At 37.8% G+C, this 16,551-nt stretch overlaps 1 protein-coding gene across 1 annotated transcript in view; it reads right to left on the bottom strand.

Annotated features, from left to right (window-relative positions):
* Positions 1-16,551, bottom strand: part of LOC102859189 (ATP-binding cassette sub-family A member 3-like) — a 129,278-nt gene that overhangs the window by 93,768 nt on the left and 18,959 nt on the right. Inside the window, exons 2-6 of the mRNA XM_006892701.1 lie at positions 14,235-14,494; positions 9,675-9,791; positions 9,237-9,354; positions 3,702-3,875; positions 1,791-1,969 (exon numbers count right to left, since the gene is read on the bottom strand). Coding sequence (XP_006892763.1) covers positions 1,791-1,969; positions 3,702-3,875; positions 9,237-9,354; positions 9,675-9,791; positions 14,235-14,494 — 848 coding nt within the window. The remainder of the gene's footprint in view (positions 1-1,790; positions 1,970-3,701; positions 3,876-9,236; positions 9,355-9,674; positions 9,792-14,234; positions 14,495-16,551) is intronic.

The following is a 16,551-nucleotide window of genomic DNA, read 5'->3' on the forward strand; positions in this document are numbered from 1 at the left end:
CTGTAAATGTTTATGAAAATTAATAAAATATAGAAGAAAAAAAACCCAAAGTCTCTGTAAACTTTCATTAAAATCAATTAAAAAATATGATCATTGTAATAGCATTGTTGGGGAGGGGAAGAACTATCTAAAAATCCTTTCAACTGCTGTTTTGTTTTGTATTACAGTGAATGGCAAGATACTTCTTGGGATTAAATTCAGGATATAATTGGCTATAGTTTCAATTCTCAGGGTATAAAAAAGGAGTGCCATTATGGCATAGTGCATAATATATCAAGCTGCTAACTGAAAGGTGGTATGAATCTGCCAGTTGCTTCAAAGGAGAAAGATGGGCTGTTTCCCCTGTAAAGATTTACATTTTTGGAAACTTGTATTTACAGCAGTTGGAATCAACTCCATAGCAGTGACTTTGGCTTGGAGTTTAGGGCATAAAACAGAGTATCCTATTAAATGATAACTCCAAAATGAAGTCACAGTAGAAAGTATGATATCACTTTTATGAACCATATAAAACCCAACATCACCCATTTATCAGTGATTATCATTTACCAAAACTCACTTATCATTAACAGTTGGGATGTTGGAGGACAATATTCAATATCCTATAGACTGTCGAAAGAACAAACAGGTATGTCTCGGAGAAGGTGCAGCCAGAGTACTCCTTGGAGGCAAGGATGACAAAGCATCATCTCACAATCTCACATACTCTGGACATGAGCCTAGGAGAGACTATGCCTTGGAGAAGGACATCAAGCTTGGAAAGATGGAGGGACCATGAAGGAGAGGAAGACCCTCAGTGAGCTGGATTGACACAGTGACCGCAGCAATGGGCTTAAGTGTGTCCGAGATGGTAAGGCTAGCACAGGATAGGACAGAGCTCCACTGTGTTGTTCAAAGGTTGTTATTAGTCGTTCTCAATGGCAGGCAGCTAACAACAACATAAAACCCAATGACATCAATAAGGAAGGGCAAGGTGTAGACCCTTTCCACTGATCTAAATTATCTGGGCTTAGAAAGGATGCAGGTGGTGAGTGCCGAGATAGATAATGTGTTGTTGTTGTTGTTATGTGCTGTCAAGTCGCTTGCGACTCATAGCGACATTATGTACAACAGCCCTAAACTCTGCTCTATCCTGTGCCAATCGCACGTCTCTGACACTCCCATCCCAATTATCCCAGTCACTGAATCAATCCACTTCATAGAGGGCCTTCCCCTCTGCACAGGAGATAGATATAGGACATGAATAAACCTCTCCTCATTAACATCCAAAGATTCTCCGAAGATTCATTTCATTGGACTTGGAGTTCAATCTTTTATGAAACAATTGGCTGGAAATAGCACAATTTGTAAGGTTTGTGACTTTGGAGTTGCACGATAGAATCAGCAGAGAGTTTGAATTGTGTGTATGTGTATATATTTTGTTTTATATATTTTTATTTGATGGCTAGGACTTGTGTTCCTAATCCAAAGGCATGTGCTTTGAAAATACCAGCTGCCCCATGGGAGAAAGATGGCCAATCTCCTCCCCTGTGACCCTCTGGAGGGTCAGTTATGAGTTGGTTCCTCTCAATGGTACATAACAATGACAATTATGTATAAGCATATATGTTATGGCTTAAATATGATAGGGAAAGGCTAGTGAATTAGTAAGCTAGAATGTAGATAATTTAATCTTTTGTACTGGTTTCACTGTAGACAGTGCAAAATTAATTCAGGATGTGTTTCACAGCTAACAAAACAGAATCACAAGGATTGTGCTCTAGAAGCCTAACAGAAGCATTGTAACTCACCAGCAAGAAAAAGTACCATGGTTTAGGCACACCGTACTCTCCTGGAAATACAGCTTCTATGTACCACGTCACAAGGCCATACAAGAAAGCGTCAAATAGGAGCATTCCCATTATATAGGCAAAGACAAAATCATCCACATTTGTCGATGACAGAACGTTGTCCCATTTAATTCCAATACCTAAAGCACAAGAGCATACATTCAATATCTTAGAACTGAGATTAAAATAGAGTTAAATTGTGAAGGGGGAAAATGTTGATACTCTCTAGAGATCTTGTTGTTGTTAAGTGTCATCGTGTCACAGACGACTCATAGCGACCCTATGAACAAAAGACCTGAACACTTATATAACTTTCATCGTTTCTCTAAGTTCAAAGAGTTCCCAGATGCAAGCTATTTCGGAAGTGGACGCCGCTCCTGCTTCCAAGCCTGTTTTAATCTGGGAGCTGCATCCTCTTGCTCATGTTCATGGTGATGCTTTTGCACTGGATCTTTCATTCAATACACAGGCCCCAGGTTGCCTTTTAGATCCTTTTTCCTTACGTCCTTAGAATTTAGGTTGTTGAAGAGGACAAATGAGTATCACTCTTGAAAGTCATTCTTTTCTATATCTCAAGTCAAAAAATAATTGGTAAAAACTGAAACAACAACGAAATACACCAAAAGGTCAGAGGAATAAATTTTAAGAATGATAATCAAACTTATGGCTCAAGACACAGTCTTTGCCCCAACCTTCCTCCTCATGGTAGCTGAATGTTCATTAGAACATAATTTTGGGGAAATAACAATGATAATTAAAAAGTAGGAATGGATGCTGAACATAGAATGAAAGATTAGATGATATTTCGTGGAAATGGCATGCACAGAGTGAGGAGCACTGTGCCATTGTCTGTGGGGAGATGTGCTACTAACCCAGAGATAATTCCTCTCTGGCAGTCTGAGGCCAGCAGCAGCCCTGAGGGAGAAAGGCGGCCCATCTTCTCCTACGTAGTTCACTACACACTGCTGTTAAGTCAGAATTAACTCACAGTTGATCTTCCATTGGGTTTTTAGAAGCTGAAAATGGCACAGGATAAGATTGCCTATCTGTCTCCCACAGAGCAGAGCAACTGGGTGAATTCAAAGGTCCCACCTTTGATTTGGCCACACAACTTCTTGTCCACTAGGCCATCAGGGCTCCCCTGGAATTTACAGCCTTGGAAATCCACTGGAGGGTCACCTATGAGTTGGTTCAGATTCAGTGACAGTGGGTGAATGCTTGTAAGGAGTAAGGACGAAGAAAATACTCAAATCAGTACTCATGTTGCTTCTTTCCCCACCACTAGCTAGAGGGTAGCAATTCTGCAAAAGGAGGAAGAAGAGATCATAACAGACGTGTCGTACGTTTAGAGGAAATTTGAGAAAAATCTACACTATAGAGCGTAACTGTTGTTGCTGTTGTGTAACACAGGGTCAGAACTGATGCATAGCTGGCCCTCTGGTGGGTTTTCAGAGGCAGTTAATCACTCGGGGAAGAGATTGCCCCTCCTTCTCCCAGGGAGCAGCTGGTGGTCTCAGATAGCGTGCCTTCGGGATTGTAGCACAGATTCTTGCCACTAGGCTACCAGAGCTTCCTATAAGAGGGTAGTATAAAGCAGTTAAAGTTTAACAGTTAAGTTTAACAATAGTAAAACAAGAGATATGTAACAATAGCAATATTGAAAGCAGGAGTAGCATCCACTTCCTAAACAACATGCCTCTGGAAATTCTATTAATTTTGATAAATTACGTTAGTTATAGAAAGCCTTCAGGCCTTTTGTTCATAGGGTTCATAAGTCGTGCTTGACTCGACAGTAATCAACAATATTAAAATGTGAATATCACAAGATAATAAAGATATTTTTATTAGCGTAAAAGGTAAAATGACACTTACTAGCGCTTTCTGCCCTCACTAGTGACTGGATTCCCAGTGACATTGCAATATTTGAGCAGAGGCAGGAGGCCAACTTCTGGAAGAGTGTCATCTTTGGATAGTTTTGAGAGACAATATTAAATGGAAAATAAGTGACAAAATATAGGAATCCTCCAAAAGAGATAGCATTATTAGCTGCAGAGAAGGAGGAAATTTTGAGGTCAATTGAAATAATCTGCAGGAAACGAAAAGCATCTTTAATTGTGAAAACATGCACTCAAATGAACTTATTTTGCTTGCTATTAATTCCCCAGAACATAATAAAATGTTTGACACATAGTAAGTGCTCAAAGATTTCAAAAAAAATTAATTACAGACTGGAATAAAATGCTTTGAGGAAGTGGTTTTTCTGAAATTGATCCATCTGTGGACTGCTAAGAAAACAAACAGGTTCATCCTAGAGAGGGTTAAACCGGGCTGCTCCTTGGAGGCAAGGATTCTGAGGTTTCGTTTGACATACTTTGGACATGTTGTGAGGAGGAACCAGTCCTTGGAGAAGGACATTATGCTTGGGAGGGTGGAGGGACAACACAGGTGAGAAAGACCCTCTATGAGGTGGATTGATTCAGTGACTGGAGTAATAGGAGTAGGTGTGTCAGAGACAGTGAGATTGGCACAGGATAGAGCACAGGGTTTAGGGCTGTTTTACATAGGATCGCTATGAGTCACACGTGACTCAACAGCACATAACAACAACAACAAACAATAGCATATATATTAAAACCTTAATTGAGAAGCCTTCATGTTTGCTATTATTCAGAATAAGAAATTTGTAAGTTTATCATTTATAAAAACCATCACTTTCTCTCCTTTGACACCAGAACTACCTGGTGTCTTGCTACCCTTGTAGGCCATTCTGATCAAGGTGACAACCCTTGGATCTCTACTGGAAAGAAATATAGGACAGAACTAAAATACTTAGAAAGAATTATTGGACTGGTTGAGACTGGAGAATTCCTCAAGATTGTGGTGGTGGTGTTGATTGCTGCCGGGTAGAGCATGACTTATAGTGACCCTATGAACAAAAGGTCTGGAGCCTTTCTATAACTTATTATCACTTATCAAAGTTCATAGAGTTTCCAGAGGCATATTGTTTAGGAAGTGGATGCCACTCCTGCTTTCAAACCTAAAGATTATCACCCTGCAATAGATACAGAAAAAGGATACAGCCCTAACACACAGCTTCCCTGCTTTTAACCCATGCAGTGATCTGTTTAGATAATCATTTCTTCTTGATCTAGGTATAGGTTTTGCATGAGCACAGTTAAGCATTCTGGAATTCCCCTTCTTCTCAATATCAACCATAATTTGTTATAATCCACACAGTCAGATGCATTTGCATAGTCAATAAAACATAAATAGACATCTTTGTGGTATTCTCTGCTTTCAGCCAAGATCCATCTTACATCAACAATGATATACTTTATGCCCTGGCTTCTTTTAAATTCAGCTGGAACTTCTGGCAGTCCTCTGTCGATGTACTTGTTCTGGTCATTTTTTAACAATCTTCAACCAAATTTTACTTGCATGTCATATTGTTATTGTTCAGTATTTTCCACATTCTCTTGGGTCACTTTTTTTTGGAATGGGAACAAGTATAGATCTCTTCATCTTCTTTGACTTGTTGGTTATCCTCCAAATTTCCTGTCATAGTTGGTGAGCTGGTCTAGGATTATAACATTTGTTTGTTAGAATATGTCAATTTGTATCACATTAACTCCTGGGGCCTTTTGTTTTGGTAATGCCTTCAATTCAACTCACACTTCTTCCTTCATCACCACTGTTTCTTGATCATAGGCTATTTCCTGAAATGGTTCTGTGTCCACCAACTCTTTTTTGGTACAGTGACTCAGTGTACTATTTCCGTCTTCTTTTGATGCTTCCTGAACTATATATGAAGAATGTAGCATCAAAATCAGAGGAAGAATCATCAACATTCTGCACTACGCAGATGGCACAACATTCTTGCTGGAAGTGAGGAGAACTTGAAACACTTGCTGCAGAGGATCAATATGGATAACATCTTTATATAGTTATAGATACTGGTTTACTCACAAAGTTTGTATACATTGTTTTTCACACCTGATCTTTCCCATTTCCTTTACCCATCCCTCCCTCCACCAATCAAATTGTGAGACCCCATGATTAACCACTCCCCCACCGTAACCCCGCCCATCCTCACCCTTCAGCTCCCACCCTCCCCTCCTTGGATTCTCACTCATGTTCTACAATCATGGTCTTATACAGTATTTGTCCTTATGGGACTGAGTTCGTTCACTCAGCATAATGCTCTCTAGTCCCTCCCAAGTTAGGTAGCAATTTACAAAATCATTGGTTCTTCGTGCTGTGTAGTATTCCACTGTATGAATGACTAACATTGAAAAGAATGGGACTCAAAACACATAGCTGTGTTCAAGCAAAACATATACCTAGACTAAGAGGTTATTGTATGATCAGAGCAAGGGAATACTGCATGGTTTAAAATTAGGAAAGGCTTGCATCAGTGTTGTATCCTTTCATCATACCAATTTAATCTGTATGCTGAGCAAATATTCAAGAAGTTGAACTCTATGAAGATGAATATGACATCAGGATTGGAGGAAGGCTCATTAATAACCTCCATTATACAGATAGCACAACCTTGTTTTCTGAAAGTGAGGAGGACTTGAAGCACTTGCTGTCAAAGATTAAGCACTGCAGTTTTTTATATGGATTGCATTTCAATATCAAGGAAACAAAGCCACACTGCAATCCTGAAGGCACATGGTTCGAATCCACCAGATACTTCACTGGGGAAGGATGAGCAGTCTTCTGTGCCAGGTGGATCTGATTCAATGACACACAACAAGGTAAAAAACTTCAAACTGACATCATTGCTCTCTAGCACTTTGGAGATACCCGTAACAGCACATTTTCATAATGCAACATGTCTTTTGATTTCTAGACTGCTGTTACCATGGGCATTGACTGTGTATACAATTAGTATCACTGTTACACTTAAAATGGTTAAAATAGCAAATTCTGTTTTTATATAGTTTAACACTATAAAATAGCTTGAATATTGTGATGAAATAATTCTTTACACCCCAAATATGGTGCAAATTTAAATTTACCACTCCAAAATTTTTTAATGGATGAAGCAATAGGAATTCTCATCATCTTCCAGGAAAGTTATAAATGTGTGGAATAGTAGTTCTCAAAGTTTTTTACTTAACCTAGTTATGCTGACTGTTCACAGACTCTAGGACCCAAAATTTCCATTTCTAAATACGTGTAACAGTGAAAGTCTTGCATCTGTTCCAGAAAATATATAAAAAAATTTTTCAAGAGTATCTAGCCTGCTATGTTAAGAAGACAAAGATTCTCACCACTGGACCAATTGGTAGCATCAGGATGGATAGTGAAGAGATTGAGATTATTTACAACTTTAGTCTGTTTGGCTCCATGGTCAACACTCTTGGCACCAGCAGCCAGGAAATTAAAAAACGTATTGCGATGGGAAAGTCTGCTGTTAGGGACCTCTCCAGGGTACAGAAGAGCAATGGTGTCACTCTGGAGACTAAGGTGTGTCTGATACAGGCTATGGTCTTTGCAATCACTTGTTATGCATCAGAGAGTTGGACAGTGACTAAGGAGGATAGAAGGAGAATTGATGCCTTTGAGCTGTAGTGCTGGAGAAGAGTACTGAATGTACCCTGAACTGTCAAGAAAACAAACAGATTCATCTTGGAGAGGGTTAAACCAGGCTGCTCCTTGGAGGCAAGGATTCTGAGGCTTTGTCTAACGTACTTTGGACATGTTGTAAGGAGGGAGAGGTCCTTGGAGAGGGACATCATGCTTGGGAGCGTGGAGGGACGGCGCAGAAGGGGAAGACCCTTTATGAGGTGGATTGATTCAGTGACAGGGGTAATCAGGGTGGGTGTGTCAGAGGCAGTGAAATTGGCACAGGATAGAGCAGGGTTTAGGGCTGTTGTACATAGGGTCGCTATGAGTCACAAGCAACTCGACAGCACATAACAACATAACAACAACATCTAGCCTACTATAAATAGAAAACTTTCTTATGTGATTTCTACAGATTTTATTTTCTCTTCACTATATATCACATTCTCCCTCACTTTGACATTCACATTTTCAATGTCCTTGGATTTGCTTTTTTGTTTTAGTTTTATTTGGTTTGGTTCCACTGTCTTTCTGATTGTTTCTATGACTGTGTACTTTGTAAGGAACCCTCAACATCTATTAATAGTCATGATACTATACTGATTAAAAGACAAGAAAAATTCCCATGAACTGGAGTTACAAGCTCTTGGCATGTAATCCTTTAAATAATATCTTTTATTTACCTTTATGCACAATATGGTATTTGAAGAGTAAATGATCTGAAGAGCTATATAAATGCAATAAAGGGATATTTTTATTCATTGGTGTGTTATCCTATTTCTATTTTGTAATGTTTTAAAAAAATGTTTTAGAAGGAACTTTTTCAAGATACATTCTCAGATTTATCTCAACCTCAATCTGAAGTTGAAGTCTTGTAATCCCTTTAACATTTCTACACTGTGCTCTATAAATTTTCATTGCTCTTTGCATGACAATATTAGCTCCTAGAAGGTAGGCACGGTATTCTATATACCTACAGACAGCATAGGGACCCCTGGTGGACTAGTGGTAAGAAATGGCACTGCCTTCCCAAAGACACATGATTTGAATCCACCAGGGGCTCCACAGGAGAAAGAGGGCAGCCTCGTCCTGTGCAATTAAACTGCCTTTGTAAGCCCACTGGAGGGTCACCTATGGGTTGGCTCTGACTCAATGATACTTAACACCAATAGACAACATGACATAAAGATTTTGTAATTAAATGCTAAGGTTTTTTTATAAAAAATAAGATTATTGTATTGTTTTTCTTTCTTCACACACTTTTTTGTTTTATACATTGGATTCTCCCCATTGAATATACAAAATCCTTCCTTGGTGGTTTGATATACTTTTACCATATATGATACAGCAACTAGCAATAGAAAAAGCTCCTAAATACGATTTCTTTTGTTTCATCCTTTTTGTTTATGTATCCTACACTATATTAATTCTCACTGATTTCTTAACTTTCTCTCAAATAATTTCACATGAATATATTAGTATTTTTAGTTAGAATGTAAACAGAACTATTAATGAGAAGTCTGAAAAACTTAGTGGAAAAAAAAATAAAATAAACAAACAAACAAAAAAAACCTTAGTGGAGCTCCCATATATAATACTTTTCAGACAATACTTTTTTAATCATTGAAATCTCTCACAAAAGAAAAATACCTAATCCAATCTTGTTGAGTCAATTCTGATCCATAACAACCCTTTTATAAATCTTAATGGAAGGAGAGTGCCTATCCTATGGATTGACTTAAGGATTCAACCCCCTGGCCTTTCGGTTAACAGGGCAACGCAACACATTATCCACTACACCACCAGAGCTCCTTGGAGAAAGATTAGACTTACCTTTACTAAATAATGTGCTAACCATAAAAGTGAACAGTAGTGATGCGATGGCAAAACACAACAAAAACATGAAGATGAGAGATGGGTCACTATGCTGAAGAATTGGAACAGGCTCAATCTAGCAAAAAGAATCAATAGCATAGTTTAGTCAGACTCTAGAAAATTCCATAGCAAAACAAAAGAGGAAAATCTTAAAGATAATAATGTCAATGGGACTGATGACCAGTCCCAGTGAGATGATGTTCTAAAGAAACAATTCATTTCTTAAGGAACCCCTCCCAGATAAATTTAAAGTTTATTTGCTAAGGATAAACAACTTCTATGTTCCATTCTTCTACGTTCATTCTTCCAGTAACTTGAGTCCCACTGAACTCATAGCACGCTTCTGCTTTCTTCTCTAAGCTTAATGGTAGCACATGACAGTGAAATAGAACTCACCTTGATAAAAAAAATGAAGCACAATAAAAAGATGACAATTAGATAAAAAACTAAGAATGTCGTGAAATAGGCAGCCCAGAGCATCCAGTTACTGAGTCCTATCATCAGCTGGTATTCCTGCGGAGAATGAACACACAGCAGTTATTCTAAAACACGATAGCTGTAACGTTATAAGGAGCTTGTCAAATATTATCGCTACAAAACGCTTCTGAGCTTTAAAATGCATTCACAATAATTATCTAGTTTACTTTCATTTCAACAAAATTGGATTAAACAACAATACTTTCATTTCTATTTTATAGAGAAGGAAAACAAGCCTTATAATGCCAAAGAGCTTGATTAAAAATAGATTACATAATGAATATGAGTGCTGTAATTCTGACTCAGATCTCACAAAATGAGTGCTGTAGTTCTAATGCAGATCATTCTCCCACTACTTGACTTGATATGGTTCAGCAGCGAAAGTCATTTGAATGAAAATAGAGAGCATGGTAGCCTAGTGGCAAGAAATTGCATTGCCATCTCCAAGGAATGCAGTTTGAGGACACCAGCTGCTCTGTGGGAGAAGGATGGACAATCACCTCCCATGCAGTTAACTGTCTCTGAAAACTCACTGGAGGGTTAGCTATGGGTCGGTACACAACAACAACAACTCCCATACATACAAGATTAACACACAATGTATCATAGGCCTAAATATAAGAACCAAAATGGCCAATCCCTTACATGACAATGTCATTCAAACACAATAATACAAAACCCCAAACTTACAAAACAAAAAAAAAAGAAACCATGAAGACAACTACAGTGCAAAATGAAAGAATTAAAAAATGTAATTCTAGAACTTCTAAATGGAGAAGATGCCTAGTGGATTTAAGATAAAGAATTGTTTCAGAGGTGGGAATAATTTATTCCAAGAAATGTATTATTATTGTTGTTATTATTATTATTGTTGTTTTATTTTATATTGGTTTGCTCATCCAAGAAAATTTCTAAACCTTCTCATCAAAATTAAAGAATGTCATAAAGGCTTAGAAAATACTAAAACAACAGTAATGGCGGAAATGATAAGAAAATTCCTAAAGAAAATTAACTCAGTACAGAGAAGGAGATGGAAAAAGAAAACAGCATCACCACATACCAAAAAAAGAATATAACAAAATATTAGCAATAAAGCTAGAGCTAAGCTAAACATCAAGAAGACAAAGATTGTCACTGCTGGGCCAATTGGCAACACCATGATAAATGGAGAAGAGAATGAGGCTGTTAAAAATTTCTGCTTGCTCAGCTCCACAATCAACACTCTGGCACCAGAAGTCAAGAAATCAAAAAACAAATTGCTCTGGGAAAATCTGCTGTCAGAGACCACTCCAGAGTACTGAAGAGCAATGTTGTCAGTCTAGAGATTAAGGTGCTCCTGATCTAGGTCTTCACAATTACCTTCTATACATCAGAGGGCTGGACAATGACCAAGGATGACAGAAGAATTGATGTCTTTGAACTCTGGTGCTGGAGAAGAGTCTTGAACATACAAGGACTGCCAAGACAACATTCTACCAGTAAGAACAAATATTAATTTATAAGTGGATATATAGGCAGAAAGACAAGACCAACAACTATGGATAGGTGAGTGGAACAATAACCATCTATACATAGATGCAGTAGGTGATATTTATACATTCATATTAGCATATGCTGGAATTATATACATGTGTACAGTAGCACCAATAGGAGGTAAAACTATATAAACTTCTTAATCCTAGCCAATCACCTTGAAGACATATGTTGTTGAGGACAGGAGTTTGGAATTACAGTCTCAGGGCGCAGGTAAGTCAATTGGAATAACAATACTGCACAAAGACAATGTTTTACATTCTACTGTCATGAGCAGCAAACAGGGTCCTGAAATCTTTCAAGCAGCCATCTAAGGTACAGACATCAATCTTTCCCTACCCAGAACAAAGAAGAGGGAGAAAAGCAAATAAGCATAGAAATCATTAGTCCAAAGGCCATCAGTCCTCAAACTCTACCATCCTGAGACCAGAGGAACTAGGTGATACCCAACTTTCACCACTGACTAGTCCAAAAAAGATAAAAATTGAAAGTTCTGAATAAAGTGGATGAAAAAAGTAGAATAAAACTCAAGAACATAAAAAAGGCTAGGCTTACTCTTCAACAGAGAATGGTAAAACCCCTGAGCTAGGCCTTAGTCTGTTTTTGAACAATGAAGAAAGCTCACTCATCTGGCTCAATTCGCAGATAAGCAACAGGTAAGCCCACCAAGTGAGTAATAACATCAGGGAGGAACTCACTCCTTAGAATAATATCAACAGAGAGAGATGGCCTGATACAGGCCATGGTCTTTGCAATCACTTACTATGTGTCAGAGAATTGGACAATGACCAGGGAGGATAGAAGGAGAATCAATGCCTTTGAGCTGTGCTGTTGAAGAAGAGTACTGAATATACCATGGCCTGCTAAGAAAACAAACAGGTTCATCCAAGAGAGGTTTAAACTAGGCTGCTCCTTGGAGGCAAAGATTCTGAAGCTTCATCTGACATACTTTGGACATGTTGCAAAGAGAGACCAATCCTTGGAGAAGGAAGTCATGCTTGGGAGGTTGGAGAGACAGCGCAGGAAAGGAAGACTGTCTATGAGGTGGACTGATTCAGTGACTGGGGTAATTGGGGTAGGTGTGTAGGAGACAGTGAGATTCTCACAGGATAGAGCAGGATTTAGGACTATTGTACATAGGGTCGCTATGAGTCGCAGGCAACTCAATGGCACATAACAACAACAAGATCAACAGGATTTGTCCAGGGTTAAAATTCAAAAGGCAGGAAGGGGTAGTGTAGTAGGATCAATGGCAACAAGAATCACAGAGATGAACTGGCTTTTTCCAACTGCAGTGATTATTGGTTTCCCTCCTAAAACACTACAGCTCACAATTACTGGGTTCTTATTATGTACCTGGGACATTACTAAGCACCCTTAATGTATTTCCCATTTGTACATCACAACTGTTAAGTCTCAGTGATTGGGGGATAACATTTTTTTTTCATGAGTCAAATGTGAGAATGGTTATCCATGATGGACAGTGTTTAGTGGAGCTCCCAGTAAAAACAAGCTTGGAAGCAGGAGTGACATCCACTTCCATAATAGCTTGCCTCTGGAAACCCCATGAACCTGGAGAAAGGACAAAAGTTATACAGGTGTCCAGGACTTTTGTTCATAGAGTCGCTCACTATGAGTCGCCTATGACTTGATGGCACTTAACAACACAACAACAACAACAGTACTGCATTTAATATCCTGACAACTCTCACGTCATGTATCATTAACCTCAATTTAAAATCTTATCTAGAAAATTTTATGACATGTTAGAGAGTCAATAAGTGATAGACATAGGATTAAAACCTATATTTATCAGAGTTCCTAAAGCAAAGTTGTTGTTGTTATGTGCCCTCAAGTCAGAAGAGACCCATAGCTATTCTCCAGTGGGTTTTCACACAAGAGGAGATTGCCCATCATTCTCCGGTGGAACACCTGGTGGGCTCAAACCAGGTGCCTTTTGGATCACTGCGCAGCTTTGAATTAGTAGGCCACCAGAACTCCCTAAAGTAAAATAGTGGATAGTAGTTAGGAAACATACAAAAATAAGCGTCTATTAAATGAAAAATGTATGTGTATGGGTGAATGACTGAATTTTAAACCTGCAGAGCCCCTAATCTTAATATTATCAAAATCAGGATGAAATAATTGACAGAAAAGAGATCAGAAATTGGAGAGATATATTCATTCATAGGGTTATTATGAGTCATCTACGACTCAACGTCACTTAACAACAACAACAAAACATCTATCATATACATAACTGGTGTGATATAGACAGATAGATAGATAGAGAGAGATTATATATATATATAAATGCAAAATCTTGGAATTGAATTAAATTTTAAATTCATCTACATTCAATTACAAGATCCCATTGCATTCTCGCATTCTAACCCATTTGATTGCAAAGAAATTTTAGAACATCGTTGTTGTTAGGTGTGGTTAAGTACAATTCATAGCAACTTTATGACAGATCTGAAGGCCGTCCTACGGTGTGCCATCTCTAACATACATGAGCCTATTGCTGCAGTGACTATGTCAATCCATCTCATTGAGGATTTGTCCTCTGTTTCACTGACGCATCACTTTTCCAAGCATGATGTCCCTTTCCAAGGACTAGCCTCTCCTAGCAACATGCTCAAAGTATGTGAGATGAAGCTTCATCATCCTTGCTTCTAAGGAGCACTCTGGCAAAATTCAGTCTGTAACAACCTGGTGAAGTGGTCATCAAAGAAAAAGACTAACAATCAAACCAACACTTTTTACAAAAGCATAAAATATTTGCAACCTGAAATACAGTCAGTTGCTCACCATTTGGTTGCTATTAACACTTAATCATCTACCCGTGCTGGGTGTGCATCAATAATCCAACCCTCCATATAGATTTGCCCCAACAATCTCAAATTTTCTCCACAAGTTCTATCACAAGAAGAAAAAAAAAGTTACCTTCAATCTGTTTTCCTTTTCCCATACAATGGATTGAATGAGGGTAAAATGATTGATAGAGAACATAAATAAGATGACTAAGGGAATGAAAAATCCAGAATATGAAAAAAATACATCATATTTATATTCTGAGGATGGAAATCTCTGCATAAAAATGCTGCTAGAATCAAGCAGCTTTTCAGCAGTAATGTTGGCATAATAGAGCATGATGGCCTTGTCCACAGAGTGTTGCAAAATGAGAAACCCTTCAGTGATGTACCCTAAATGAGAAAACAAAGATGATTTTAAGTGCAACAAACCAAAAAAGAAGGAAATCAAGTAAATCAAAGACAACTAAATCAGCCAATTGTTATAACAAGATCTTTCTCATAGTTTACATTTTGGTGTGGTTATGTATCGTTGAATTGGAAGAGATTTATGGCTGAACTTTCAGAAGATTTTCAGAGGCAGTGAACTGCACTGGAGGACATTGCCCATCTTTCTCCCATAGAGCAGTTGGTGGATTCGAACTGCATGCCCTTGGGTTAGCAGCACAACTCCTTACCACTAAGCCACCAGAATTATCTATCAAGGTTTAACACATAAGTAATGAATAACTTCTACATAAGATTAGTTTTTCACAAGTAATATATTGCATCAAATTATAGATATAACTTCTGCAACTTTAAATTATAAAATTAATGTTGTTGTTGTTGTTATGTGCCGTCGAGTTATCAGAGTTCCTAAAGCAAAGTTGTTGTTGTTATGTGCCGTCGAGTCGTTTGCAACTCATAGCGACCCTATGTACAACAGCCCTAAACCGTGCTCTATCCTGTGCCAATCACATTGCCTCTGACACACCCATCCCGAGTACCCCAGTCACTGAATCAATCCACCTAATAGAGGGTCTTCCCCTCATGCACTGTCCCTCTACCCTCCCAGCATGATGTCCCTCTCTAAAGACCTGTCTCTCCTTACAACATGTCCAAAGTATGTCAGATGAAGCCTCAGAATCCTTGCCTCCAAGGAGCAGCCTGGTTTAACCCTCTCTAGGATGAATCTGTTTGTTTTCTTGGCAGTCCATGAGAAGTGAATTTATCATTGGGCAGGTAAAGAATTTACCACCAGTGCTCCCTTTCTGAATCCTAGGCATTTGAAAAAAAGTAGTGAATTGATAGACACATCTGAAAGATTCATAGTTCTATAGCTAGATACTACCTGAAGGATCTTGGTGATAAGAGTACACTTTCTTAATAGTTAATGATTTGAGTACAAAAAAAAATAAGTAGCATTTATAAATTTTAGAAACTAGTTATTATAATGAAATCTATCAACAGTTTTAAGTTATAGAAGTCCTTTATATTGTTGTTGTTGTTGTGTGCCATCAAGTAGGAACTAAGACATAGCTGTCCCTCCAAAGGGTTTTTATAGGCAACAAATTGCACCTGGTAGATTTGAACTGTGTGCTATTGGGATCACAGAACAGCTTCTTACCACAAGAGCTATTAGAAATACAAATCTTGTGTCAAATGTGCACATTGTTCTTATTTTCTACTCAGATCAAATAATTTACTTTTTCCCCTCAATGCATTTCATTTTTTAGAAGAATTTCATTTAAATGGTTTAATTTACTGACTTTTTCCTTTTACAATAAATCTCTTCTGTGATCTAATTAATCATTGCCTCAATCATGATCTCAAATTCTCAAAATTTTGTCTCGACTTTAACTCTTACATTCAAATTTATAATCATCTTAATTTTTGGTCATATGCACTCAAGATATAATTCATTCCAACACCCTTTGTTGAAAACATTGTTCTTTCTTCAGTGAATTATACAGTTCCCTTCACAGAAAAATAAAGCAATTTTAATTTGTGGCTCTATTTCCAACATCTTATTATTTCTCATTTATTTATTTGTTCATGGTCACATTAATATGATGATGCTTTCATTACCATGGATTCATAGTAAGTCTTGAAAATAGAGTGTGACCTCTAACATGTTATTTCAAGAATTTTTTGCCTATACCAGATCCTTAACATTATTGTTTATGTTTTAAAATAAGCTTCACAAACCCCTTCTAAGATTTTTTATTGTGAATGCGTAGTCTGTATATATAATTATGGGAGAATTTACATCTTAACCACTTTTTGTGTTCCAATAAAAGAAATAAATGGCACTATGAAAACCCTATGTACAACAGAACACATTTAGATAACAGAAATGGCAAAGGAGGTTGAGTTTTCAAGTATGGAAATACAAAGGAAGAGGAACAGTTGTAAGCAGACACTGGTGATTGGGACATGGAATGTGAGAACCATGAATGTAGGAAAATTAG

This window comes from Elephantulus edwardii, unplaced genomic scaffold (assembly GCF_000299155.1).
Source record: "Elephantulus edwardii isolate Elephantulus edwardi_28Jun2011 unplaced genomic scaffold, EleEdw1.0 scaffold00117, whole genome shotgun sequence".
Taxonomy (NCBI): domain Eukaryota; kingdom Metazoa; phylum Chordata; class Mammalia; order Macroscelidea; family Macroscelididae; genus Elephantulus; species Elephantulus edwardii.